Below are 26614 nucleotides of genomic sequence, written 5' to 3' on the forward strand. Positions count from 1 at the left end.
TAGACACACAACAGCCCTCAGTCATGACTTTATTTAAATCATTTGACGACGATCTACAGACTTCCATGAACGTATGAACCAATACAAACGCAGGTTTTTATTTTCTTCCAGGATACAAGAGGTGATGAATCCATTGCCGATGAGTATTGAGGACAGAGACGAACACATAAAGGTAATAAAGCATTTGGTCATGTTTATTTTTACAACATTAAAAAAACAAAACAAAAATAAATACTGACAAACAGCAACCAAAAACATGTTGAGAATGATTAATTAATAATTAAAACAGAGTACAGATACACAACCTTTAGGGACCAATATGCACATGACCAGAAACAATTAGCAAAAAACATCCGCATGAATTGCATGCTAGTTAACATGCAAGTTTGACAATTGATTTTACCTTTGGAAGTGAAACTGCTTAATTAATGTGCATATAGTGCACCGTATAAAGGTAAAAGAGATTAGCATATAAATTAATACATTGATCAGAGCACCTGTCAGATATATACAGCCAAGAACAAAACCCTTCACATCAAACAGTCTTCAGCAGCACATAATTAAGTTACAGTGTTTTAAAAACAAGTATAACAAATAAATAAAACCACTTAGAAATCAAGGAAAAACACCTAAAGGCATCAGTGACAATGGAAAAACAACCCAGAGTTGAAGTATCGATAACTGTGCCTAACAATCAGTAAGACAGACACAGTGGGAATTACTAGAAAGCAAAATGAAGACAAAACATGAAACAGAGCGACCGGATTAATGTGGACTATTGGGAATTAGGGTTGAGGACTTTCTATAGAATGTTTACATCCAATGGCAAGTTAATGAATTGAAATAACTTCTGGGGAATTATTTGGAAGTGGTTGGCACTGAGTGTTGATCCTTAAAGCAATACTTAATTGTAATAGAGTGATGCCATTTTTAATAACTCAACATTTTTTTTTTGGTTCCACAAATCTAAATGCCTAATAAAATGAGTTTATAGAGCACACTTTTGTTAACAGGGGCCTCATATAGCGCTTGGATTCAAAGTGTTTATTTAGTAAAGGGGTTCATCACACAGTCACATCCATTCCATACACACAAAGGCAGAGAACTATTTAAGTCCTTCAAAAACAGTTCTGTTTCTGCCCACTTGACATTTACCTGGTACTTCAACAATACAAAGAAAGACTTTTATTAACGTGTTAATCCCAAACCAAAGTACAGAAAATGGCACCAAACACTTTTCTTTCTTCTCGGTGTGCAAACATCATAATGCATTTAGAATCATGTAAACAAACTTGACAGAAACATACCTTTTCTCTTCAGATGTCAACAGACTACAGAGGCACATCACTGTTCAAACTATTCGTATTTTGATGGATTCCTCTGATTTCAGACATTATTAAATGCATAAAAATGCTCCAGTGTGAAAAAAAGGTGAACAAAAAATTAAATACATCACTGAAATGAAAGCAGACCCGCTCTTCTCTGTGTTTACCCATAATGCTCTCTCCAATTTCTCACATGGCATCAAAATGGAAGCGATGGGCCTCCTGTCTCTTCTCGCGGTCATCTGCTTTCTGTAAGACACAAACATTTAAAGGTTGCTACATTCTGTAACTTCACGGTCTTGATAGCAGGCTGGAATATCTGGGTCTCGCACGTTAACCTTGCCATTGAGTTGAATGCAAACACAATACAATGCCGTTTGATACATTGGGAGAGGAAAGCACAGACACAGTGAGAGATAGACAGACAGAGAACTCATTACACACACAATGGCACACTTTACCACAGCGAAATACCTCTGTGTGCGATCACAGATAGAGCCGACACCAGACACTTGCTGCCTGAGACTGATAATAACCTGGAGAGCGAGCATGTGTGTGTGTATGCTCAGTGATTATCCTGTCTTGGTGATGGCAAAAACACGATGTCTATTCTCAGCTTGTATGAGTGACTCACGCACAGGGTCTCTCTGTGAAGCACTTGTGAATCGGCTCTCCTGTTCTATAAGGGTCACTTGGGTGTATTTTTAGCTCCAGGTGTGTCATTTTCCTCCTAGTAACTGCGGAAAGCACTTTGGTCATAAGCAAAATGATAAATCAGTTAAGGTAAAAAAAAAAAAAAAGACAAAAAAAAAGAAAGAAGAAAAAAGTAATGTGCCAGTCTGCCAGACAGATATAAGGAGGTATTACTTTCTTTTTCAAAAGAACTTCATATCTCACAGACCATGCAAAAAGAGCCTGAGGCTTTGACGGAGCGCTGTCAAGCTTTACGCTATCTGCTGAGGAGCCTCTAGATGGTATCTATTTGTAAGATATACTGCTATATGTCGGATTTTTTTTTCACGATACGGTGCCGAGTCACATCAACATCACTATTCGCCGGCTTTCATTGCCGTAATTGAGGGTTGTAGCAAAAATGAAGATCTGAGATGCATATACCTTCGAGCTCATCCTTATTTCAGGTCAATTTAAGTGTGTTGAGTGAGTCATAGGCCAGTCACAGACTCATTGATTACTCTGTCATGAGTGCTCGACTTAATTAAATAGTCAGTGATAAAAATAGCCCGTATGCTCCTTCAAGCTCAGGATTACTAAATAACAGGACTTGCAGTTGCAGCATGTCTGACCATTTTAGTTCTTCCAGAAGCAGTGTATATGTAACAGTAATGGTCTCTGTCAGATGAGCTGTCAGCAATTTAATGCAACTTAATTTGTTTTTTAACACAAGCACAGTAACAATGGAAAGTATATTGTTTCCACACACAATTTTTTTTTCCATCAGACACTTGATTTCCATTACACGAGAGTAGATGTTAAAACTTCATGCTGATTTGTACTCGGCTTTCGCCAAGATAATCACCAACTAAGACGTAGCTTTACAGTAACCTATGCTTCTCCATCCATTTACGCTTCTTTCCATCTGGTGACGTGAATCTTCTGTCTGGTGTTAATAGTGTATTTGGCCGTCAGCACACACAACGGCTGCAACCACAGTGCGGTCCCCCATAACAACCCTCTAGATTGAGCGGAGTAGGGAACATCTCTAGGGTCTTCAAGTGGGCACCTTCCGTCCTCAGTGTTTCGTCGACTAGCCCACGACACCTCAAGAGGGCTCGACAGTGACTCTGGCGTCCCAGAGTCACCCCCCTCCGTCCCCCACTCAACTCAGCCCAGCTTACTGACCTCTACTTCCCTCTTGCTGCTGAGACCTAACCACAATCTCACAATCTCTCCGCAACCCAACCATATGCGCCAACCCGTTTGACTAAGGCTGTCGAGCCCCACTGGTGCGTTAATATGCAGTTTCAGTGGCAACGGTTCCGTATGGCATACCACCTACCACAAAACACAATATCTGCCCAACCACCTGTCATTCACGCAATATACACAGGAACGTAATGACTGTAAATACTATACAACCTATACAAATAAACCAACAGTTGCTGCTGAGACCTAACCACAATCTCACAATCTCTCCGCAACCCAACCATACTCGCCAACCCGTTTGACTAAGGCTGTCGAGCCCCACTGGTGCGTTAATATGCAGTTTCAGTGGCAACGGTTCCGTATGGCATACCACCTACCGCAAAACACAATATCTGCCCAACCACCCGTCATTCACGCAATATACACAGGAACGTAATGACTGTAAATACTATACAACCTATACAAATAAACCAACAGACCTTTCAAGTTTCCAAGAATTCTACGAAACCGTAGCATGTCGGCCTGTACACAGCCAGCTAGAATCTTTCCGTCTCAACCACAGCCAGTTGCTGCTCCTTTCTGCTGCTTCAGATAAGTTCTTTACTGTACGACGCAACTCTTGTCCACTGAATCCGACGTCTCTGAGGAACCGGGTTGTAGAGTGTGCCACAAAACCACGACAACCCACTTCCACTGTATAAACCTGGACTCTCCATCCTCGCTGTTCTGCTTCAGTGGCCAGATGAGCATACCGCAGTTTCTTCCTCTCATATGCCTCATCTACCGCATCCTCCCATGGCACTGTTAACTCTATCAGTTGAACAATGCGCGCTGATCCAGACCACAAAACAATATCTGGTCGTAGGTTAGTGTGGCAATTTCAGGTGGAAAAATAAGCCGTTGATCAAGATCAACCAGCATCTTCCAGTCCCTAGTAGCTTCCAGTTGTCCTGGGCGAGAATTGGTGTTAGCACCTTTTCTTGGTGGTTGCTCGCCTGGGCGGAGGAATATTGTCTTCTGCGTGTAATGTTTTGCTAGAACAGGCGGCAATTTATTGGTCATACTACGCTTGCCTTCCAATGCTAAAGCCAAACATCGCAATACTTGGTCATGGCGCCAAGTAAACCGACCCTGGCTAAGAGCCACCTTACATCCTGTCAAAATGTGCCTTAATGTGGCAGGTGATGAACACAAAGGACAAGATGGATCCTCTCCTACCCAGAGGTTTAGGTTCTGCGGTGATGGGAGAACATCATATGTTGACCTAATAAGGAAACTGATCCTACTCTCTTCCATTGACCAAAGGTCTTGCCAGCCCATTTTGCGTTGTTCCACACTCTCCCATCTCATCCACTCTCCCTGCTTGGCCTGGGAAATGGCCTTTATACATCTCATCCTCTCCTCCTTGTATTATATTGTGTTATCTGTTGTTGCAGAAATGCAACTTGAATTTCTCTGGCACACATTCGGTTTGACGTGCTCTCCAACTCTCCAAGCACACCTCAAGGCGCTGACAAGCTTGCACACACACACACACACACACACACACACACACACACACACATATATATACATATATATATATATATATATATATATGAACCTATACAGTACAGGTACTGATGAAGCCATAGGCAACATATAGTACAACATTTATAAACTAACTGGTCGACGTTCACATGACCCGCATACATCCGAAGTTTCCCGCATCAAATATTAGACGCAGTCATGTTGCCTGTAAGCCATTTTCATTAAATGATCTTGAAAAATCATGTTCTCCTTTTATTATTCAATAAACAGATCAATATTACATCATTTATTCAATTAAATTCCAGTGCCTGCTATGCTGTACGCTTGACGCATATTGGAAATATACTTTTGTTTTGAATAAAGATATTAAAGTTGGCATGAAATGGAATTCACCCTATCCATTTTATAAATTATTTTTATTGTAAACAATTCATAAATACATATGCTTAATTTTGTTTACCTTGTATTTAAAAAAAAAAATCCTAACTAGATCTTTTATTGAAACGACAGACTTCTCTCTGGTGACATGCCAGACTTCTCCAATCATTTTGTTCGCACAAACCCACAAAAACGGATAGAAATAAATCTCCACTTAACAATTTTTTCCCCAATCATCAGCTTTCCTCAGATGTACATCATGATATGGAGGAACAGATCTGCTGCTGCTTGCTTGCTTTACAATTTTTGAGTGATACCATTAACGCTTAGTTTATTTTATGGCCGATAACTAATATTTAATTTAAATTTATGGCTAGTATTAAAATGTATGCTATTTATACTAATTTGTCTAAATAATTAAATTAACTGAAAATAAAACAATATCATTAAAATTATTACAAGTCAATTTAGTCATGATAAAATGATAGTATGCAGTACAAAAAAATATTAAGTTAGAGATTTGCTAAAGATCACATTAAATTAACAGTATTATTAAAGCATTAGTGTAATAAATAATTAAGTTCAAGTAAGCGGCAAAGGTAACCTAAATATAAAAGAAAAGAAAGAAAAGAAAAAATAAGCATATTTACCAATACATATGTCCAATTAATATCAACCGATTTTTTACACAATTATAAAGGGAACACATTCTATTAATATAGACCTAATATAGATGAGGACGAAAGTGGACAAAAGAAACGTATAACATCATGTGTGTCCCTTGTCTACTTGTGATCTGACTGACCAAAATTTGTCTTAATATCAGTAATAAAAACAGTATATTATATCTTGGTCTTTTTGAGAGATTAAAAAGATGATGTAGTGTTTTTTTTATTATTATAACCCTTCTAAAACAAACTAAAGGCAAATCAAACAAAAAACACTAAATGACTGAAAACCGTTTTTACTCGCCATCATGTCTTAAAAAGTCTCTTCAGACATTTCTTTAAGAGAGGGCGTCTACATCTAGGAAGACGAGGTTATTTCCTGCCCCATGGAGACATGCAAATGATACAGAACACCTCACTACTTCATGTATCGGTGTCTTTCCTTCGACATTAAGCAGGAAGAGAGGAGCCAGAGACAAAAAGGAAATACTGCGTCTTATCTTCCTCTAATATCGCGCCCCTCCCACTGGGATGCAAATGGAAACCGTCCGCAGAAATGGAGCGATCTGCTGAGTCCTCTCCAAATGCTATTTTCACAGGCACTACAGGTTGCCCTCTCTTATCTGCTAAAGCCACTTCAATTACAAGCTGTCATGGGGGGCAATGAAGATGGAGGGCAGGGACAAAAGAGATCGAGAGAGAGGAACGCTTTGTACATTGGATGTTTTAAGCTGCGTCCGACGAGAACATGCAGTTTCATGAGGGGTCAATCGAGTGTGGAAGTCAATCTGTGCACAGGACTGACATTTCCCCCCGCTTCACAATGGCATATGCTCATACTTATCCTGAAATTTCATGCACAAACATTTACACAAATGCAGCTTTCAAACCATTTCTATGACTAGAAGCAGATAATGTTTGTGGAGTTGTGCTATATTTGGACTGCGAGAAGCTGCCATAAATGGAGAGAAACGCAGAAAAACCGAGCGAACCAGTCTGGTTATGTAGCAACATGCGATAATAGACCACCTGCAGCCTACACTGCTCCCAGTGTCAGTTGTGCAGAGAAAAACAGGGCTGCGTAGCTTCTCAGTCAAGCAGAGGAGAAAGGGTCGCTTCCTGACCTTTTAATAGCTGAATAAGTGAGCAATGCTAATCGTCACCTGAACATGTGCATCGGGAAAGCTCATGCTCCATCAAGCAGTCATCAAGACAAGACAAAGAGCCGAAATACTCCCTCTCTAAACCTTCCTTCAGCCTCTCTCTTCCCTTTTGTCAAATATATAATTGCAGGGCTGAGGAAGAGAGATACGGAGCCAGCATGTTATTTTAATGCAGTGTCAACTCCACTGAAGGTCGTGTATTGGGAAGCGCTTCCCTGAGCAGAGAGCAATTATGGTTTTCAGTGCGCATAATCAGGCACCCGCAGCAGATGGCTTTGAGAGGAAGCCAAAACCAGAGGAGCTCTTCGCTCCTTGCACACATGCGTACTCAGAGCGCCACCAGAACAGCCAATGCCTTTGAATACATGAAGACACACAAGCACTCTTAAAAGAATGAAAATATGTCCCAATAAACACCCAGCATACACCTGGGTGGTTGAGCGTAGGTGAGTAGGGTGCAGTCAAAAAGTCTAAATAATGAAAAAAAGACCAAAAAGTGACTGATTAAAAGATTTTTGTTCATGAGACTGGATAGCATTTTTGTCTTTTATTTACTTACAATTTTTTTCTCTCTAAAATGCATCGTGGCAATGTGAAGGGGTATCACATTTAAACTTTATCGGCTAAAGACCCAAGACGAAAAACATACCAGCACAATGTTCTCTCACCATTCTGTTTTTCTGCGTTCGCCGTGGTCTTGTGGACATTGGAGCAGAAACAAAAGCTACTGCTTTCTGTGGGTTCTTCCCGTCGTCTCCTTTCGCGTTCATATTTAAATTGCACAAGTTTAATCCGTCCATTGCGTCGAAACTCGAAGCAGCTCATACATTTACCCACCCATACACCTTCCCTCGAAGAAATCAGGACAGATGTGGTCGAAAGTGGACAAAAGAGACGGATTACAACACCAGGGGCCTGATGTACAAATGTTGTATACGAACAAAAAAGGCATTGAAATGTGCGTAAGCAATTTTCCACGCACATACCAGGTTTTATAAAATATAAACTAGGCGTAAATATGTGTATAGAGTCTAGACCGTGCGTACGCACTCTTTTACAGCATGTAAGTAAACAGAATGATTTAAACTCTGTTTTACATCTGATATACACATTTACTAAAATATTTCACTCTCATTAATGGAGAAAAGCATTGAAATTTCATGAAATCATTATCCAGAAGTTAGAATATTTTTATATGAATTTAATTAGAAATATTTGTAGTTTGTGCACTGCTTTTGAACACTTTTTCTGTGGAATTTGATTGAATTTGAAGGAAACGGTAAGATATGTATGGAGGACCAAACCTGCAGAAATTAAAAATGTATAGATGAATAAATAAATGAATAAATAAACAAATAAATATGCGAATACATGTAAAAACAAATAAATAAATGACTATTTATACTTTTATTTCCTTATTTATGTATAATTATATTTTTTCCACATTTATTTATTTTTTCATTTATTTATTTATGCATTTATCTATTTTCAATTTTATTTATTTTCACATTTATTTATGTATATATGTATTTATGTCTACATTTATTTATCTATACATTTATTTATTTATGCATTTATTTATTTATACATTTATTTATTTATACATTTATTGCTCTAGTATGCTAATGAGGGGGGCGTGTTTTACCTAAGACATAGCAATCAATCTCAGAGTGGCAGTGCTGAAGCATTGAGGCCACAGCGACACCTTGTGGTGTGACCAAACAATACGCAAGAGGTTTGTGGACGTGACTTTACAGGTCACGCAGGAAATCATGGGCGTAAAACATCAGCAGGTCGGAATTTCTAAAATGTCTGGGCATACATGAACAGAATCCATAGATAACAGACACGGAAGCGCGTCAAAATGATCCACTATTAACCAAATTTTATGACATGCATTGTAGATCCGTACACAGAAGCAAACTGCATTTTTAATGTAGCCTATCTTCCAAAAACAATGTTGACAGCAACAAACTTTTCCATAAAGAGTTAAAATAAAGGTAAATAAAGAGAAAATAAATAAATGAATTAAAAATATTATAATTGAAATAATTGAAAGAACAACATTATAGTATTACAACATTACAATTATAATATTTTAATTCATTTATTTATTTTCTCTTCCTTGCCTTTCATGGTTGTAAATATGATTTGAGACTTCATTGCTGTTATTTATTGTAATTTGCAACTACGTCGGCCTTTTGAGAATTGTAAAAAATTACAATTTTGTTAATAGCCTATTGTTTGTTCAATGCCTATTTTGTATGTAAATTGGTTTATTTCTCAAAAAAAACTTCCGCCACCTCGCAAACAACTAAATTAATAAATAAATGCCCCAATAAAAAATGGTGTAAAAAAGCCTATGTATGTAATAATTTTATTATATAACATAATATGATATACTAGCACACGGGAAGAGTGTTGAAAAATACTTTTTCTTTATTTTTTGCTGTTTCTTCAGAAAAATAAAAAAAGTTCCAAACTCCACAGAACCGCTGCGACTCTAAGCAACACGTGGTGTTTTCTTACTGAACGAATCAGTAGCCTATTTGAACGAATCGTCTGAATTAATGATTGAACTCACTCGTTAAGACGGTGGCCTACTGGCTGTTTTAGTTTCATACTTAAAAGTATAATTTCATCGATTCTATCATTAAATATTTTAATATTCAAAATATTATATTAAAAAATGAATCTCATAACATTATTTACGCAACTGTAATTGCAGTGTAAATGCATCCATGGCTCCTCTGCATTAACTGTCTGTGTAAATAATATCTAATGCCATTCAGAGTCAGCGTCAGTCCCACATCTGCAGTGTGAAGATGGATTTTGTTGAAACTGATTTTACTGGTGACTATGGAAGCTTGTTTCCGCCACTAAATAAATACATAATAATAATAATAATTGCGACTTTTTATCTCACAATTCTGACTTTTTTTCTCACAATTGCGAGATATAAAGTCAGAATTGCGTGATATAAAGTCAGAATTGCGAGATATAAAGTCAGAATTGCGTGATATAAAGTCGCAATTGCCGGTTATAAAGTCAGAATTGTGAGATATAAAGTCACAATTGCGTGTTATAAAGTCAGAATTGTGAGATATAAAGTAACAATTGCGTGTTATAAAGTCAGAATGGCGAGAGAGAGAAAACTAAGAATTTTACTTTTTTTCTCGCAATTCCGACTTTATATCACGCAATTCTGACTTTATAACACATAATTGCGAGTTTATATCTCGCAATTCTGACATATTTTCTCAGAATTGTAAGATATAAACTCGCAATTGCGAGTTATAAAGTCCAATTATATGGGGAAAAAAAGACTGACTTTTCCTCTCAGAATAGTTTATATCTCACAATTCTGACTTTATGACACGCAATTGTGACTTTATATCACGCAATTCTGACTTTATATCTCGCAATTCTGACTTTATATCACGCAATTCTTACTTTATATCACGCAATTCTTACTTTATATCACGCAATTGGGACTTTATATCACGCAATTCTGACTTTATATCTCACAATTCTGACTTTATAACACGCAATTGCGACTTTATATCACGCAATTCTGACTTTAAATCTCGCAATTCTGAGAAATAAAGTCAGAATTGTGAGATAAAAAGTCGCAATTACCTTTTTTTATTGCCCAGACATTTTAGAAATCCCGACCTGCTGATGTTTACGGCCATGTCCGGAATAAAGAGTAGGCCTATGTATGGTAAACATATTAAAGGACATAAACCGTGTTATAAGATTTGGCCATATTGCCCATCTCTAAGTCATTTATTTCCTGCGTGACCTGTAAAGTCACGTCCACAAACCTCTTGCGTATTGTTTGGTCACACCACAAGGTGTCGCTGTGGCCTCAATGCTTCAGCACTGCCACTCTGAGATCGATTGCTATGCCTTAGGTAAAACACGCCCCCCTCATTAGCATACTAGAGCAATAAATGTATAAATAAATAAATGTATAAATAAATAAATGCATAAATAAATAAATGTATAAATAAATAGATGTATAGATAAATAAATGTAGACATAAATACATATATACATAAATAAATGTGAAAATAAATAAAATTGAAAATAAATAAATGCATAAATAAATAAATGGAAAAATAAATAAATGTGGAAAAAATATAATTATACATAAATAGGGAAATAAAAGTATAAATAGTCATTTATTTATTTATTTTTACATTTATTCGCATATTTATTTATTCATTTATTCATTTTAAATTTCTGCAGGTTTGGTCCTCCATAGATATGCACGTTTTATATTTTAAAATGTTTTGTCAGTGATGCGACAACATTTTACACTGCAAAAAAATAAGGCCCATCTGTTTCCATTAAAAATATATAAGCCATCCTAAAATATATGTTTACCTTATAGGCAAAATTGCCTAAATTGAATTTGCTTAAAGCAATTAAAAATAGCCTACTACCTGGCCAGTGGAAAAGATTGAGAATAACTCTTCTCTGAAATGTATTTTATACAACATTGATTTATTTATTATAAAACAAGGCAAGGATACTGAATGATTTTTCAGTAATGTAATGAGACAGCACAATCCTTATCTCATATTTTCCCAATGTCTTTTGTTAAACATGATATCACATGGATGGAATAGTAAAACGGGGTGTTGTAAGCTCCATATATGGTTATTTCAGGGAGGATACGGGGTGGAGATGCATGTACGCACAATCTTCTGGTGACTGGGTTTTATAAATGGGAATTTTGCACAGGTTTAGGTTCTGGTTTTATAAATCTGAAAACTGTTGTGCATACGCAAAATCTAGCTCTTGTGTGCATACGCACACTTGTAGGATGGAATCTATGGGAGGTTTTATACATGATGCCCCAGGTGTAAACGAGGATGTATCTCCCTCATCTAATTGTGATCGGATTGCCCAAAATGCATCTTAATACCAGGTGTAAACAGAGCCTTAGGCTGGTTTTATTTAGCCTGGGAAAACCCAGGCGAACTTCCGGCAAATTTAGATTTGCTCTGCAAGTTAGTCTGGTGAAGAGCCCATTCAAGCTCATTTCCAAATCGAGGCACCAATCACAAACCTTGAGGCGGGCTTTGCAAGATGATGATCGATCTGATTGGTTTTAAGGTCTATGCAATTGCTTACAGAGGCATTTGAGCGACGTCCGTTGGTGACGCCCCTTTGGAAATGAGCTGTGAATGAACCTTCCCCAGAGGTTCAGTTACGACTGAGAAGGGTCTGGTTTTAACCAGGCTAGGTTTTATTGGTTCTCAACCAGGGGGCTGGGACCCACTTTAAAGAGGGCTTCAGGATAACTTAAAATAAGACAAAACAAGCTAAAACAAATAAAAATCAAGACATTTATTTTGTAATTCCCTCCCAAATTTCTGGAAATCTAAAGTAACAATTATTTTCACTGTAATTATAATTAAGTTACTTTCAATCTATAGACACTTGAATGGGAGTGCCCTCGGAGTCAATAATGTTGATAAGGCCACTGTTTTAGGGTTTTTTTGACACTTTTCTGCAGGTAAAGCAGCTGAGCACCACCTTGGCCAGGCTGGAAAGACCATCTTAAACCAACTTTTCCAGCAGGGAAATAATAGAGCTATTTATAAACTGAATGACTCTAGTTGGATAATTGGTCTCAAGGAATAATGGTTTCCCATTGACCCTAATCAGACGTGTTTCTTAGGGAATGCTACATAAGTCTTTAAAAGTTGGCCTTTTTTAAATTTGACATGCTGTCTAAAAAAAATGAATGGCATGTGACGCAACCAGCCAAATAATCAAAATAACCAGCCGGTTACACAATAAAAACTGTCTAACAGCTAAAGCACAGTGCAGCCCGCAAATTACATTTTAGATAAGCTTGTCAACCTCACAAATCAGTTGTTAAAAAAATAGTTGGTTAGCCAACTTTGGTGACCCATCCTGAGTGTTTAAAAGTAATGAATTCACACATTAACACATTCACACTATCAACACCCCACGCACAAAGACAAAAACTCAGGCTTTCACGTGCACAAACTCACACACAACACCCTGGAGGACATGTTGTGTGGGATAATGAGGAACAGATTTGATATGCTGAAAGGACAGAACAAAGCAATTAGCAGCATAGGGTTAGAGTGTGTGTGGAGCACCCTCGGAGAGAGCATGAGGGCAGGGCCACACACAGACACACCCATCTGCTCAGATCTACACACACATGTGCAGACCAAACACTAAAGGATGAGCCTGTGTGAGGTCATAATCATTCTGTGCAGAAGGAAACACAGATGCTGGAATGTTTCAAACAGATCCATAGAAGAAACAGGGAAGACAGGAGCAAGAGGATGACAGTGACAATTGGGCTTAGATCAGATGAGTGAAAGGCTGAAAATAAAAGGCTCTCACCTTCTCCTGCCAGTGCAGTATCCCGATGATGACGAGAATAAAGACACAGACACCAATCAGTGCTATCGCTGTCAATAAGACTATATTACTGGGGGTAAGGTAGAGCTTTGCACTCCATCTGCAAAGATACAGACAGAAAGAGAAAGAAAGTAAGAAAACTTTTCAAAGCAACATCTTTAGACTCAGTGAAAACTTCAAACATCATTCAAAGCGAAATGTGAGAACGCACATAAAGTCATTATACAGAGCGAAACCTGTGTAGATCCTCCAAACAGTGACGAGGAGTTTACAGCACTAAAGAAAACTCTTATTAGCACTGTGTACTTTCATTCGCGAGCTTTAATATGATGATTCAAAGAACCTGAGAAAGCTAAATATAATCAGTCCTGATGCACCCTGACAAGCTGAAACATCAGGACATCAAGATGAGCCGCTTTAAATAACAGACCGAAAGTGAGTGAGCGAGAAAGTCGGAACGCTCTCCTACTGGAGAGAATAGAACGAGAGATACTGTTTATCTTTACGAATTGTTTGAAAGTAAAGCGGCAGCTGAAAGAGCCCGAGCTGGGTCTGTGGGGAATAATGGGAAATCAAGTGATCTGCTCAAATATTTATGATAAAGATTGGCGGACAGCTTCATTAGGATACATTTCAGCTGTGCTGGTGGTAAACACATTAAATATTAATGCCCGAGGAAACACCTTCTCGCAGTCCTGATTAAGACTAGTGACGGATGTTGTGATGGTATAATATTGCTTTAAATTACAATAACAAGTTTATTACTATTTGCTTGTTGGCTGTGGGTTTGGATCTCAGTAGATGCTGCTGATCATATTAAATCAAGGAACTAATTTGTAAAAGTGTACATGGATAGTTTGTGGGGAAAAAATTATGATTGAACAGCAGGTGTTGAGCAAGTGTGTGCATGCACATCAACTAGCTAAGGACTGCAAAAATGTTGATAAAATATTTGTTGGCCGTAAAAAAAATGTTTTTTCATTGTATAACAGTTCATTACCTTTACAGGAAAAAATATAGTAATGAGTTTACTCTTAAAAAATTAAAGCTGTCGACGTTAGCGCATTAACGCATGTGATTAATTCAAAATCCTTTTTTCTGTAATGTTTTTTTTTCATGGGTGCTTTGGTGTGCATAAATGTATGAATAATATGTACTCCTTATATCATTTGATGTCTCCAAGTGTTCTTTTAAAAAGCTTGCAGAAAATACAATTTTGTGTGGATCACCCTTAAATTTGATGGTTTACTTTGCTGGATATAGCGAATTATGACACAATGAATGTGTTAAACAAGATAAATGGTGTATGCCTAATTTCATCGCGATTACAATTTTTTAATCTATTGACAGACCTATAAAAAATATAATTATTTAACAATTTATCATACATACAATACATTTAACTGAAATTTCATCAATAATAAAAAATGAAAAAAGAATAGTTTACTTGTTTTCCATAAATAAAATGTTAATCTGCTACTTTGAGTATACGTGTGTGTACCTGCGAGGGTCATTCTGTGGGAATGGTATAACGATGAGCTGGGAGTTAGGAATGATAGCGGTCCACTCCTGTTTCCTCACGTCCTGCAAAGGAAAGAGAATGACAGACGGAAGAGAGAGAATGAGCGCAAAGAATATTAGTACTGTTATGGAAATCACAGCACATTCAATTTCTGCAGTTGTCTTTTGGCAAACGTGAACTAGAGCTGATGTGCCTCTGCGGAAAACCGAGGGGATTTGCAGGAGATTGTATTATTGTATAATTGGACATTATTGAAGTGGGGGATCTTAAAGGAGGACAGGGCATGTTTAACACATCTTTTTTTTTTACCATCATTAAATACATAATGGCTGATACACTAAAACTATTCCAACATGTCTCATCACCAAATTTGGCCTACATTTACACTGTTTAACTAAACTTTTGCAGAGTAGAGAAAGAGCCGCGCTTCAGGTGCCGATATACTCAGTGTGAAGTGAAGCTTCAGTGCCATTACTAAAGTGAGCAGGAGCGATGAGTCCAATCAGAGATTTCAGCATTACTTTAAAGTGCAGATGAGTAGGTGGAGGAGCCATTTACAGGCAGGTGATCAAAGCTACACAAAACAAGTTTTAAAAATATCTGTAAACCTCAACTGGCTACAACCCAATCAAATCCTTCATCTGCTAAACCTGTGTGATTCCATGTATGATGTTCACTTCAAATACTCCACACAGGCCAGTTGCAGTGTCAATTTGTTAAATACTTACTCCGCTCTCAGAGAGATATAAAACTAATAACTAATATAAAATGATTTAGCATCGACAGAACTAGAAATCCGACATGGCAGAAATGAGAGATCCAATGAAAACAGCCTTTTCCATTCGTGTTGAAGTTGCTAGTCTTTCAGTAGGAAAAAATGCCATCCTTTTTAGTGCAAAATGCAGTTAATAAGCCTCCAAACATGAAGCAGCACAAATAGTCATCTATTCCCCCAGCTATTTGTAAAAAAAGTTCATTAGAGGAAGGGAAGTCTCTGGAAGCTGTAATGTACTATGAAGACAGTACCTCTATCAATTACAAAGGTAATTTTCCCTCTTCAACTTCTTTCTCGACACCAATTAGTAGCAAACGCTAAATCCGTCTTTTTGAGGGAATCCTCCAGGGGTACAGATTTTAATTTCTGACAACACATTTATCATAACTCTACATTACGGTATGTGCGTACATGCGCGCAGCTGAGGAAGAGTGTGTGGTCTGAACAAGCTATTTTTAGCATGTGACTTTAGTCAGTGTGGATGAGGCTTGCAAATGAAAGGGATGGGGTGGTATTCGGTCTCGCTGTGGGGAGTCAAGCCTCTGCCTGCTGCGGAGGTCAACCGGCAGAAAGACAAAGATTTGTTACAGTCAGAGACCCTCTACTGCTGCTCTGAGAGAGGGAGAGTGGCTGAAGCCCACGCGTTTTTAAGGTTACGCTAACCGACAGGCCCTGGCCGTATGATTATGCAACGGAGAGACCTCGATGGGGCTTCTTTTTTTTAAAAATAATATAGAATGAAGATATTGCAAATTTAATGATATGATTTAACTATTTAAGAGTGCAACCTTCTAATCTGTTAGAAAAACAAACATTTGATTGCTTGTGCTGACAGCTCAAGGCAAGTTTGATAGCTGTCAGAAAAAAACAAAAACTAATCACTTCAAGCTAATTTTGGTTGCACTATTTCAAGGAGTCCTTGTTAAAGTGTAATTACACAAATAAGTACAGAGTAATATTAATTAACCACGTCTACTTTCTACAGGATTAGGGTTTGACTTAGGGTTAGTTGTTTGTAATTGTGCATAATTTACTGTTATTAGTATAGTAAGTATATGTAACGTGCAACAAGGACACGATTTTGCATTGTGCAGCATTGAGCAACGTGTTTTTCTGACGTGATAACTTGGGTTGTTGAGAGATTATAGAAGTGAAAACTGAGCCTCTTTTCCCTTCTCCACTCGAGCTCTGAGAGTTCAGAGCCCAAACAGGAGCAGTCAGCAGCAACTGTAAGTATGCCGTATAGAAACATTCATCTGTGTCAGAAAAACAACCACATATGCAGAGCCTTTGTGAGGAAACTCACAAAGCAAAGTCTTTCTCTCTCATTCCCTTCAACTTTTGTAGGATCCCAAAAAACATTCTATGGGTCAGTTAAAAAAATAACTTATTGAAATGAATATACACTTATTCATATAAATCAATATTTGCTGAGAAATACCCTCAAATGAAGAAAATTCAAAGACATTAGTGTGGCAGATGAGTCTATCAATCAAAAAGTATCTTTAGAAGTGAATATATTGCACATTATATCCAAACATGCTAGATGGAGATCTTTCAGAGGTTTCTGTGTGTTGTTTCTTGTTTTTTCAGTGTCTTGCATCATGAGTGCTGCATTTTAAAAAGACACCTTGTCAGGTTAAAAACAGTTCAACTTTTAAAAACCATGCCTCGAGACCCCTGTGTTCGAATCGGGTCAGAAGGCATGATTAAATGTGCCATTTTTGTGTGTGTTATTTTTATAAGTAATTAATTGTACTAAATGAAAGTGTTAAATCGTCAACCCTATAAAAAACACAAAACGGCAAATTGCTGTACGTGACACTTTCTCAAGCGCAAGCTTTGTGTTATTGTGAATGTGTGTATGCATGTGCATGTATTCATGTGTGAGTGTGTGTTGGTAAATCAAATCTGCAATTCTAATCACTGTTTGATAAAGACCTCTGTTTAGCTCAGTGACAGCAGAGGAAGCCGACGTCTTAAATTTAAATGAGTAGCACTGGGGGAATTCTAGAGGAAGTGGAGGGAGGGAGAGATTTTAAAATGTACTTCAGCTAAAACCAGACAGAGACAAGACGAAAAGGAAGAAAACACCCCAAATAATTTGAAAACCTGGAAAGTATGGAAAGATGCAAGTTCTGTCTTGCAGCTCTAAATAAGGAATATATATATATATATATATATAAATATATATATGTGTGTGTGTGTGTGTCAGACACAATGTTTCACTTCTCAGATACAGGACAGAAGCAGGTAGAAGTAAACCAGGCCAATTGCATGCTCTTCCTCTCACGGGGCCTTTCTACCCATGAATCCTCCCTCCTCCCTCCATATGGAGAGTGTCTGTGAGCGTGTGTGAGAAAGTATGTCTGTACCTTCCCTCCAGGGGGCAGGGGGATGCCCACATACAGGTGATCCAGGAAGTTGGCGCTGCGCCCCAGACCGAGCACTGTGTAGGGCAGCTGGAGTGCGAGATGAGCTGACTGGCTGAGCTGCCCCGCTGCAGAGAGAGAGAGAGAGAGAGAGAGAGAGAGAGAGAGAGAGAGAGAGAGGGGGGGGGGGGCATAGTAGGAGGGAGAGGGTGGGATTGAGGGTGGAGGAGTGAAAGGTAAAAGAGGAAAACAGACGAGTGTGAGGGGGAGGGATGTGTAAGATATGAAACAGGACATGAACAGGTGAGGGAGGGGAAGGAGATGATGAAAGAGGAAAAAACAAGAAATAGCTGCCATTAGTGTCATCCATAAATAAGGCTTGTTGTAATGAGAGAACTCAGTAAATGAGGGGCTCTTGCTCAGATCCTCATGAGCAAACTACTGCAGAACCTGCATACTAACGTAATATTTTACAGGCTACTCATCCTTTAAATGGACAGTTCACCCAAAAAAAAAAATCATAATTTACTCGTCTTCATGTCATTCCAAACCTTTATGAATTTCTTTCTTCTGTTGAACACAGAGAATATTTTGTAAAATGTCTCAGTGTTGTTTTTTGGTCCATACAGTGGTCACCAAATGGTCCAAGTCAATGGTCACCAAAACTGTTTCCAAAACATTCTTCAGAATATCTTCTTTTATGTTCCACAGATGATGTCGTACAGGTTTGAAACACCATTAGGGTGAGTAAATGACAGAATTTTTCTTTTGGTGTTCCATCCCTTTAAAGTCATTTTATGCTGACTAATAATATGACGGTTGTCTTTATACTGACATCTGTCGATGTACATTAAACCCTTTTAATGGGGGTAAATGTCACCTATGAAACACTTATTCTGAATCTGATAGTAGGGGGTTACCAAGATAAACTGAGGACTATTCAGCTGGTCATGTGATAATATGGCAGCTCTCATCACTATGCAGAATAAAACCACATCTCAAGTCAGTCTCATCTCATACTCAAGTTCACAATGCATTGTATTTATATATATAAATAATTATAATAGGAAATGTTTCTTGAGTGGCAAATCAGCATATTATACTGATTTCTAAAGGATCATGCAACACTGAAGGATTAATGATGCTGAAAATTCAGCCTGATTTGGCTCTCAAGTTTAAAACTACTTTAAAATGTCCCTTATAAAGCACACACTATAGAAACCTTGCGTGGGTCTGTTTTCTTAATCCAACTCCCACTGAATGTCTGACTATTACCGCCCGCTCCCACAACGCGTTTTGCACAAACATTCTGTTACAGCTTGTAGGAATTGTGAAAAAATGACACAAACATTACGGCTATGCTAAACTTTGGAGATAAAACATTGCGTTTAATTAAACTTAACATGAGACAGATTAATGTATTATTAAATTAATAAATATTAAACAAATTATATATAAAACAAATAAAATAAAATATTAAATAATGAGGGATCCCAATCCCAATGCAGCCCTTTAAGACGCACCTCTCCATGTGCTTTTTATAGCCCAAACTGTGCAAAGCAAACAACTACAGTACAATCAGCAAATCAGTTTCTAAAATCAAATTCTTTTTATGAATCTAGACCAGAAGGATGCTTTAACTAAATATAAACTAACTGATGGAGCACTTTATGTGTGTCCTGCTAAATCAAATACACACACAGTCCCCAACAGGGAAAGGTCAGTCCATTGCTCATCATGTGTCTTGTGTCCAGCTTAATGATGCCATTAAAGAGAAGAACAATTAGATGTGTATAAGCTGATTTCCCATTATGTATCAGAGAGGAGAGAGAGAGAAAGAAAGAGAACAATGGTGTCCCTAATAACTTCCCTTTGGCACATAACAGCGGTAATGGAATACTGGATGCATTATGAGGATCAATTAGATGGACTATTGGAAAATGTAGAGCAAGTCTCTGACCAGGAAAAGATCCTCAGCTCAAATAAAACAAAACAAGAATGGTCTTCTGTAGTCTTTCTCTAGTGGTGAAGTAGTGTGTGGAAAAATTAACAGAACATTAAGGTTGATATATATATAAAAAATAAAAAAAATAAAATAAAAAAAAATTGGCTTTTATATTGTATTATACGTTGGCCAAAGCAAATATTTGTACTGACTAATACCATGTTTTCCCCTACTCATGCTGAATTTTCATCAGCCATTACTCCAGTCTACAGTGTTACATGATATGCTGATTTACTGCTCAAGAAACACTTCCTGTATATGTCGAAAACAGGTCTTCTGATTAATATTTTGGTGGGAATTTCAAAAGAACAGCATTTATTTCAAAGAGAAAACTTTTAACATTATGTAACATTATAAATTCATGTACTGTCACTTTTGATAAAGTTAATGCATCCTTGCTGAATAAAAGCATTTATTTCTTCACTGTAAAAAGTGAACAATTGACAACTTAAAAAAGTGAGGAAACTCGTTGTCTTAGAATTAAATAGATTTCATGCATAATTGAAAAAATTAAGTTGTGGAATTGTCAAGTTCACACAACTTCACGTTTATTTACTTAATATTTTTAAGGCAATCACTTTTTACAGTGTTTCAAAAAGAAAAAAATATCTTACTGAACCAAAACTTTTGAACGAGTATAAATCTGAACATTTGCAATTAAATACAATTTTTTTTGAACACCACATTTCACAATGAACATTATTTCAAAGCAGCGTGTACATTTTTTGCGTTAAAAATGTAATGTAGAAATACATTTTGAAAAGACTTTTTTCTGTGGTTTCAAATCTTCTACAAACACCGGGCACCTTTGTGCTCCTTTGGGGGTCCCTGGACCTCAGTTTGAAAACCCTGGTGTATAATGTTGGGTCCTACTTGATGTAAAGTGTCTTTATCCTAACATTAAAATGAAAAATTTGATACAATGTACTTATTGTGTACATACACATTTTTCCATTGTACTTACATTTAAAAAAATCCTTCATGTAATTACCTAACAATTTTTTTTTAATGAAAGTACATAGTAAAAGACACCTAATATAAAGTTGGACCTAATGTGGTTTAGTTCAGGGTTTGGAGAAGTGTAGTGTAGACCACATATACAGGGTGATCTGCAGCCCACATATGAGCGACAGCATCCACAAAACAAAGAGGATTGAGATTCAGCTAGCAAAACACAAGCTGAGGTGCAAGATAAGCTAATAGAGCTGTAGCTCACCTCCTACACACACACACCTACTCACACGCTCACTCAACCACAGTCCGCACTAGAGCAAGGGCACATATTTCAAACTCTCGAACTACAGCTATAGGACCATTGTGGTAAAAGATGTACTCTAATGCATGCAAGGCAAAAAGAGAGAGAGAGAGAGAGAGAGAGAGAGAGAGAGAGAGAGAGAGAGAGAGAGAGAGAGAGAGAGAGAGAGAGAGAGAGAGAGAGAGAGAGAGAGAGAGAGAGAGAGAGAGAGAGAGAGAGAGAGAGAGAGAGAGAGAGAAAATAGCATCAATCTGACAAACAACAGGCAGGTGGAGCGAGAGGGGAAAAAGGAGAAATGGTTTACAAGTGTATCTGTTTCTAACTTTAAAAAAATGTATCTGCTAGCCATAATACATACCTCATAAACAGACAGAAGGAAAACAACACTGCGAAACATAGACTGAAAGCAGATTTTAGTGTCCACACAAAACACTCTCCCTAAACCCAACAGCTAAGATCAGCTCCCCAAGCAAACCTGTTTGTTAAATGATCTCAGGACTAGCGTCGCTATAGAAACCATTCTTTGCCCTGTCGATTGGGCGCTTGTGGAGCGATGAAAGGAACAAATGGTGGCGATGCTGCCTGGGCCTGAGGGATTAGAGAGGTTAGAGAGAAACAGTCGCTCGCCGAGCTGCAGAGCCAAAATGGCAGCTTGATCCAGACACTGATTTGGTGTGTAGCGACACGTGTCTGCTCTGAGGGAGATAAGTGGAGTCTTCCAGAGGCCCCCAGCAGCATATCCCATCTTATCACGCAACCGTCACAGAAAACAGCAGAGCCAAAATATGGCCACTCAAAGCCAGAATGACATCAAGTGCAGAGAGTTGGGAAGAGAAAGAACCTGGAACGGCTGATTGTAACAAAAAGACGAAATGTTCACAAACATTTTTGGTCACACTTTAGATTAGGGTCCAATTCGAACTATTAAGTAACTATTAACCATTACATTTTCCTCAAACTCCTAATTAATAGTTAGTAAGGTGGTTGTTAAGTTTAGGTATTGGGTAGGATTAAGGGATGTAGAATATGGTTATGCAGAATAGAGCATTAATATGTGCTTTTTAAGTACTAATAAACAGCATAGTAATAGAATTCACACAAAGTCCAAAGTCAAAATTTAGTTAATCTCGCCAGAAAGTATGAATAGATGAAGAACAGATCGAATATTTCAGCAAAACTGCAGTATAATATTTTTGACTTGGCAGGCAGGATTTCAAATAGATGTAAAAAGACTTCTGTCATGCAGATTTAATGAGAGAAAGAAAAAAAATCAGTCTTGGTCAAATGTACTCTGTGCACATTATATGTAAATACTGTTCCCCAACAATGACCTTACATTAGCTCAAAGAGACACAAATCAATCATATTCCAAAAAGACCAAATTTACCCAAATTACAATGACAATAAATAGCTATCAAATTTGTTTTTATTATTGTGTCTGAATGCATTAAAACAAAACAAAAAACTAAAATGAATAATTTAAGATCAAATTTGAATTTAGGCATCACAACGTTATAATGCAGAGAATGACAAATTGATATTTATTTTGAGAGTTTTAAATGTGTGCAAAATATTAGTTTTAAAAGATGAACTTTGGATGAGCATGATATATTTCTTTTAATACATTTCCAGAAGAGGCAATTAAATCCCAAATCCACATAAACCAACAAACAGACAATTTACCACTAATGGTGATGATACACCGGGCAATTTTTTGAGCAATGTTGCTGGGCAATATAGGCGTCAACGGGCAACCAGATGAGACATAAAGCCCACGACCGATCTAAATTATCCAGATAGAAATGTATTGCCTCTTTTCAATGGGAAAGTGCCCAAGCAACAATCGCTCGGCAAGATTGCCCAGTAGCATTGCTCAGAAAGTTGCCCTGTGTATCATCAACTTCAGTCCTAAGACTTACTAAGAGAATGGACCTAGAAAGCAGCACTTACAATCCCAAACATGTTTTGCAGAGCGGAATCATTGTCTACATATAAAAAAGGTAGAAGGGAGAAAGGAGATCAGGGAGAAAATGGGAAACCACCTCAGATAATTTACAATCTAGGCTCCAAGTGAATCATATTTGTAGAGTGAAACCTTAGGAAGTACAAATGTACAGTAGTCGCAAGATGTGCGACATTTGCAATTAAAAAAATGCCATATTCTAAGCATCTGTAAAATAGCAAATGCATGCATAATGATTACTAATGCTTCGCCAACATATAGCCGGGTTTATTGCACCAATAGAGCTGCTTTGAATCTTGCAAGAGCAAGACAGAAAGAGAGCCAGCAAGAGTGGTAATTATAGAAGAAAGAACTGCATTAGGTCAGATGTGTCTCTCTCTTTACATGTGCAGATTGTGCACTGAACATAATGAAAGGACTTCAAGCTGTCTTAACGGAAAAAGAAGGCGTTCAGATCAATTACAGAGAAAAAAAGGCTCCAACAAAGGTCATTATCACAGTCATTCTATCGCTCTTCATGGGGAGGAAGCAGATGATACGGTATATGTGATGAGTGTGAATGTGCTCTCTTTGTGATTTTGATGGATTGGAGTGATACGCAGTGACAGAGAGGAGGTATCACCAGCAGAGCTCCCTTCTTTTGCTCCGACAACATGACAATCCAGATTACAATCATAAAGAATTATATACTCATGGTCAGCACAAGCGTGTCTACTTATATTTTAAGGCTGTGTGATTAAAAAAAGAGTGTTTTCTGTTCACAGGATATATTGGAAAAAGATGCAGGAAAGAAGGGATAATCCTGTTGGCTTGTACGTGGGTGGGGGTCTATATTTGCTCTGGGAGATTCAGAGAGGGACAAAAGCTGTGATCAATACTAATCGTACTTCTCACTCCAGCTGGGCTAAACTACACTTCAAGGCACACATGTGAGAGTGTGTGAATGAGGATGAATAGAGAGAGGAAGATGGTCAATCAACTACAGAGACATTAGACTTACAACATACAGTAGCCTACTGTGCAAAAGTTAGTATTTTCACACATAAAAAATGGAATAATATCTTTTGCTGTTGTGTCAGTAGAAAATATCAGTTTACATTTCCAAACGTTCCTTTTGCCTTTAATTGTAATAATCCAGTGAGATTTTTGTATGCACTAGGAGTCTGACAACAGCCGGTATGATCTACAGAGATCTGATCACACCATCAAGTCCATCTGGGATTACAAGAAAAAAACAGAAAAAAAAAACTGAGACAGACTAAATCCACTGTGACAACAACACGCTTGAAGACACCAAACTTTTTGAGTCCAACGTATAACCCAAAATTACAGCTACCTAATAAGAGAGTAGAAATCTTAGCTCTGTTTAACACATTTGACCAAGTTTAAATTCATTCTGCAGAACTCTATACTAAAAAGTCAGCAGAATCCATCTGTGCCTGGATATGAGTGTGTAGGACATGTAAGAGTGTGTCTGTGTGTGTCCCTCACTGACGATTCAGAGGGGCTGTTCATTATACACCACATTCATTTGGCTAATTAATGAGAACAGTCTCGGGCGCCATATTGATCTGCATCTTCTCCTGCGTCAGTCTCGCCTCTCCCACCTCTAGTGTCTGCCTCCGTACTTCACCCTTTCTCTGTTTACGTACAACTCTCATTTCATTAACTTGGTACTGCAAGGGTCAGTCCAATTATACAAGCATGAAAACACGACCCTCTGAAGTACTTTATCATCCTCAGACATGACTTGAGAGGATGACCCCCACCCACCCCCTACACACGCACATTTACCTACAGGAATTCTTCATAGGTTGTTTGAGTCACAGTTCTAATCAATCGGAATTGGTCTAAAGAACATTTCTTGCTTGAAGAGATGTTAGCTTAGAGCTGTTAGCTTTTAGGTTGCTCCTAAATTAAGCCAATTGAGAAAACTGTGTAATTTGTTTGGTTTAGTCCACTGGGTTCTGTTCAGATCATTTAATAGCAAGATAACTCATTGAGTGATCAAGCTGATTTCAAAGTTATTTTCAATGCTCAATTTAAACTAACTTTCAGAGGATGTTTTTTTTTCTATCAGGACAATGCATTAGCAGTGTTGCCTTATTGGCATCTGTGGTTACTTCAGTTACTTACTTTGTCCTCAGATACTTTGTCCTCAAATAGAGAGAGAGAGAGAGAGAGAGAGAGAGAGAGAGAGAGAGAGAGAGAGAGAGAGAGAGAGAGAGAGAGAGAGAGAGAGAGAGAGAGAGAGAGAGAGAGAGAGAGAGAGAGAGAGAGAGAGAGAGAGAGAGAGAGAGAGAGAGAGAGAGAGAGAGAGAGAGAGAGAGAGAGAGAGAGAGAGAGAGAGAGAGAGAGAGAGAGAGCGAGTGCAGACAGCAGCAGAAATACCGCCGTCCCCATGTCCTGGGCTCGAGTCTAAATGTGCAATAAGTCTTGCTGAGCTGTGTTTCATTATTGGCCAATGAGAGCCTGAGGGAATAAGGGCCCTAATACAACCTGGCCCGTTCTCCACTCCCCGTATGACATACACCCCCCATGCCTGTCCTTCAGCTGACCCCAGACACCCTGCCACAATCTCTCCAATTACAGCAGAACATTGATCACAGAACTGTAGTTAGAAGTTCAGCAGCAGAGCAAGGAGGGACGATGGGCCGCAGTGTCACTAAGCTCTACTTACACTTTCTGTGCTGAAACTGTGATTGCTTTTATTTATCTGTTCCTCTGTGTTTTCTTTGGGAGTGCCATCAATTCCCTATCGCTCCTCAACTCTCCACACAGTAAACTGTGTGTGGAGGATAGACAGATAGAATGATAGATACAACAACAGTTAGAGCCATAAATAGATATATAGACAGCTAGACAGACAGATAAACATACAGACAGAGTGATATAACAATAAATAGAACGAAAGAATGTCAGAACAAAAAGAATGATAGATAGAATGATAGACAGAGAGAATGACAGACAAAACATACAGCACAGACAGAAAACAACAGATAGAACACAGGGCAGACAGATGATAGATAAAGAGATAGAACAACAGAAAAAATGAGAAAACGATAGACAAACAGAACGACAGACAGACAGATTAGATAGATAGACAGACAGACAGACAGACAGAAAGACAGACAGACTCTCAATATGACTTCATTAGATGATTAACTATCCAGGCAAATTTCTGATGGACAGACAGACAGTCTGAAACACATTAGATCCTGACCTTAATATCAAAACAAGCCTGGCACACAGCAGGTAACACAAGAGGTTAATATTGAATTTCATATTCAAGACTATTAAGAAGCAAAAGCAACCAAACATCTCTGCTCATTTTTACTCTGCTTCTGCAGGTGTAAA

At 37.9% G+C, this 26614-nt stretch overlaps 1 protein-coding gene across 1 annotated transcript in view; it reads right to left on the reverse strand.

Moving 5' to 3' along the window:
• Positions 1-167: 167 nt before the first annotated feature.
• itfg1 (integrin alpha FG-GAP repeat containing 1) overlaps positions 168-26614 on the reverse strand; it is a 142670-nt gene continuing 116223 nt past the window's right edge. Inside the window, exons 15-18 of the mRNA XM_077229264.1 lie at positions 18038-18162; positions 14867-14949; positions 13348-13465; positions 168-1574 (exon numbers count right to left, since the gene is read on the reverse strand). Coding sequence (XP_077085379.1) covers positions 1515-1574; positions 13348-13465; positions 14867-14949; positions 18038-18162 — 386 coding nt within the window. The 3' untranslated portion in view covers positions 168-1514. The remainder of the gene's footprint in view (positions 1575-13347; positions 13466-14866; positions 14950-18037; positions 18163-26614) is intronic.

Source organism: Siphateles boraxobius, unplaced genomic scaffold (assembly GCF_051911475.1).
Source record: "Siphateles boraxobius isolate OS27281-9 unplaced genomic scaffold, OSU_SipBor_1 130, whole genome shotgun sequence".
In the NCBI taxonomy this organism is placed as follows: Eukaryota; Metazoa; Chordata; class Actinopteri; order Cypriniformes; family Leuciscidae; genus Siphateles; species Siphateles boraxobius.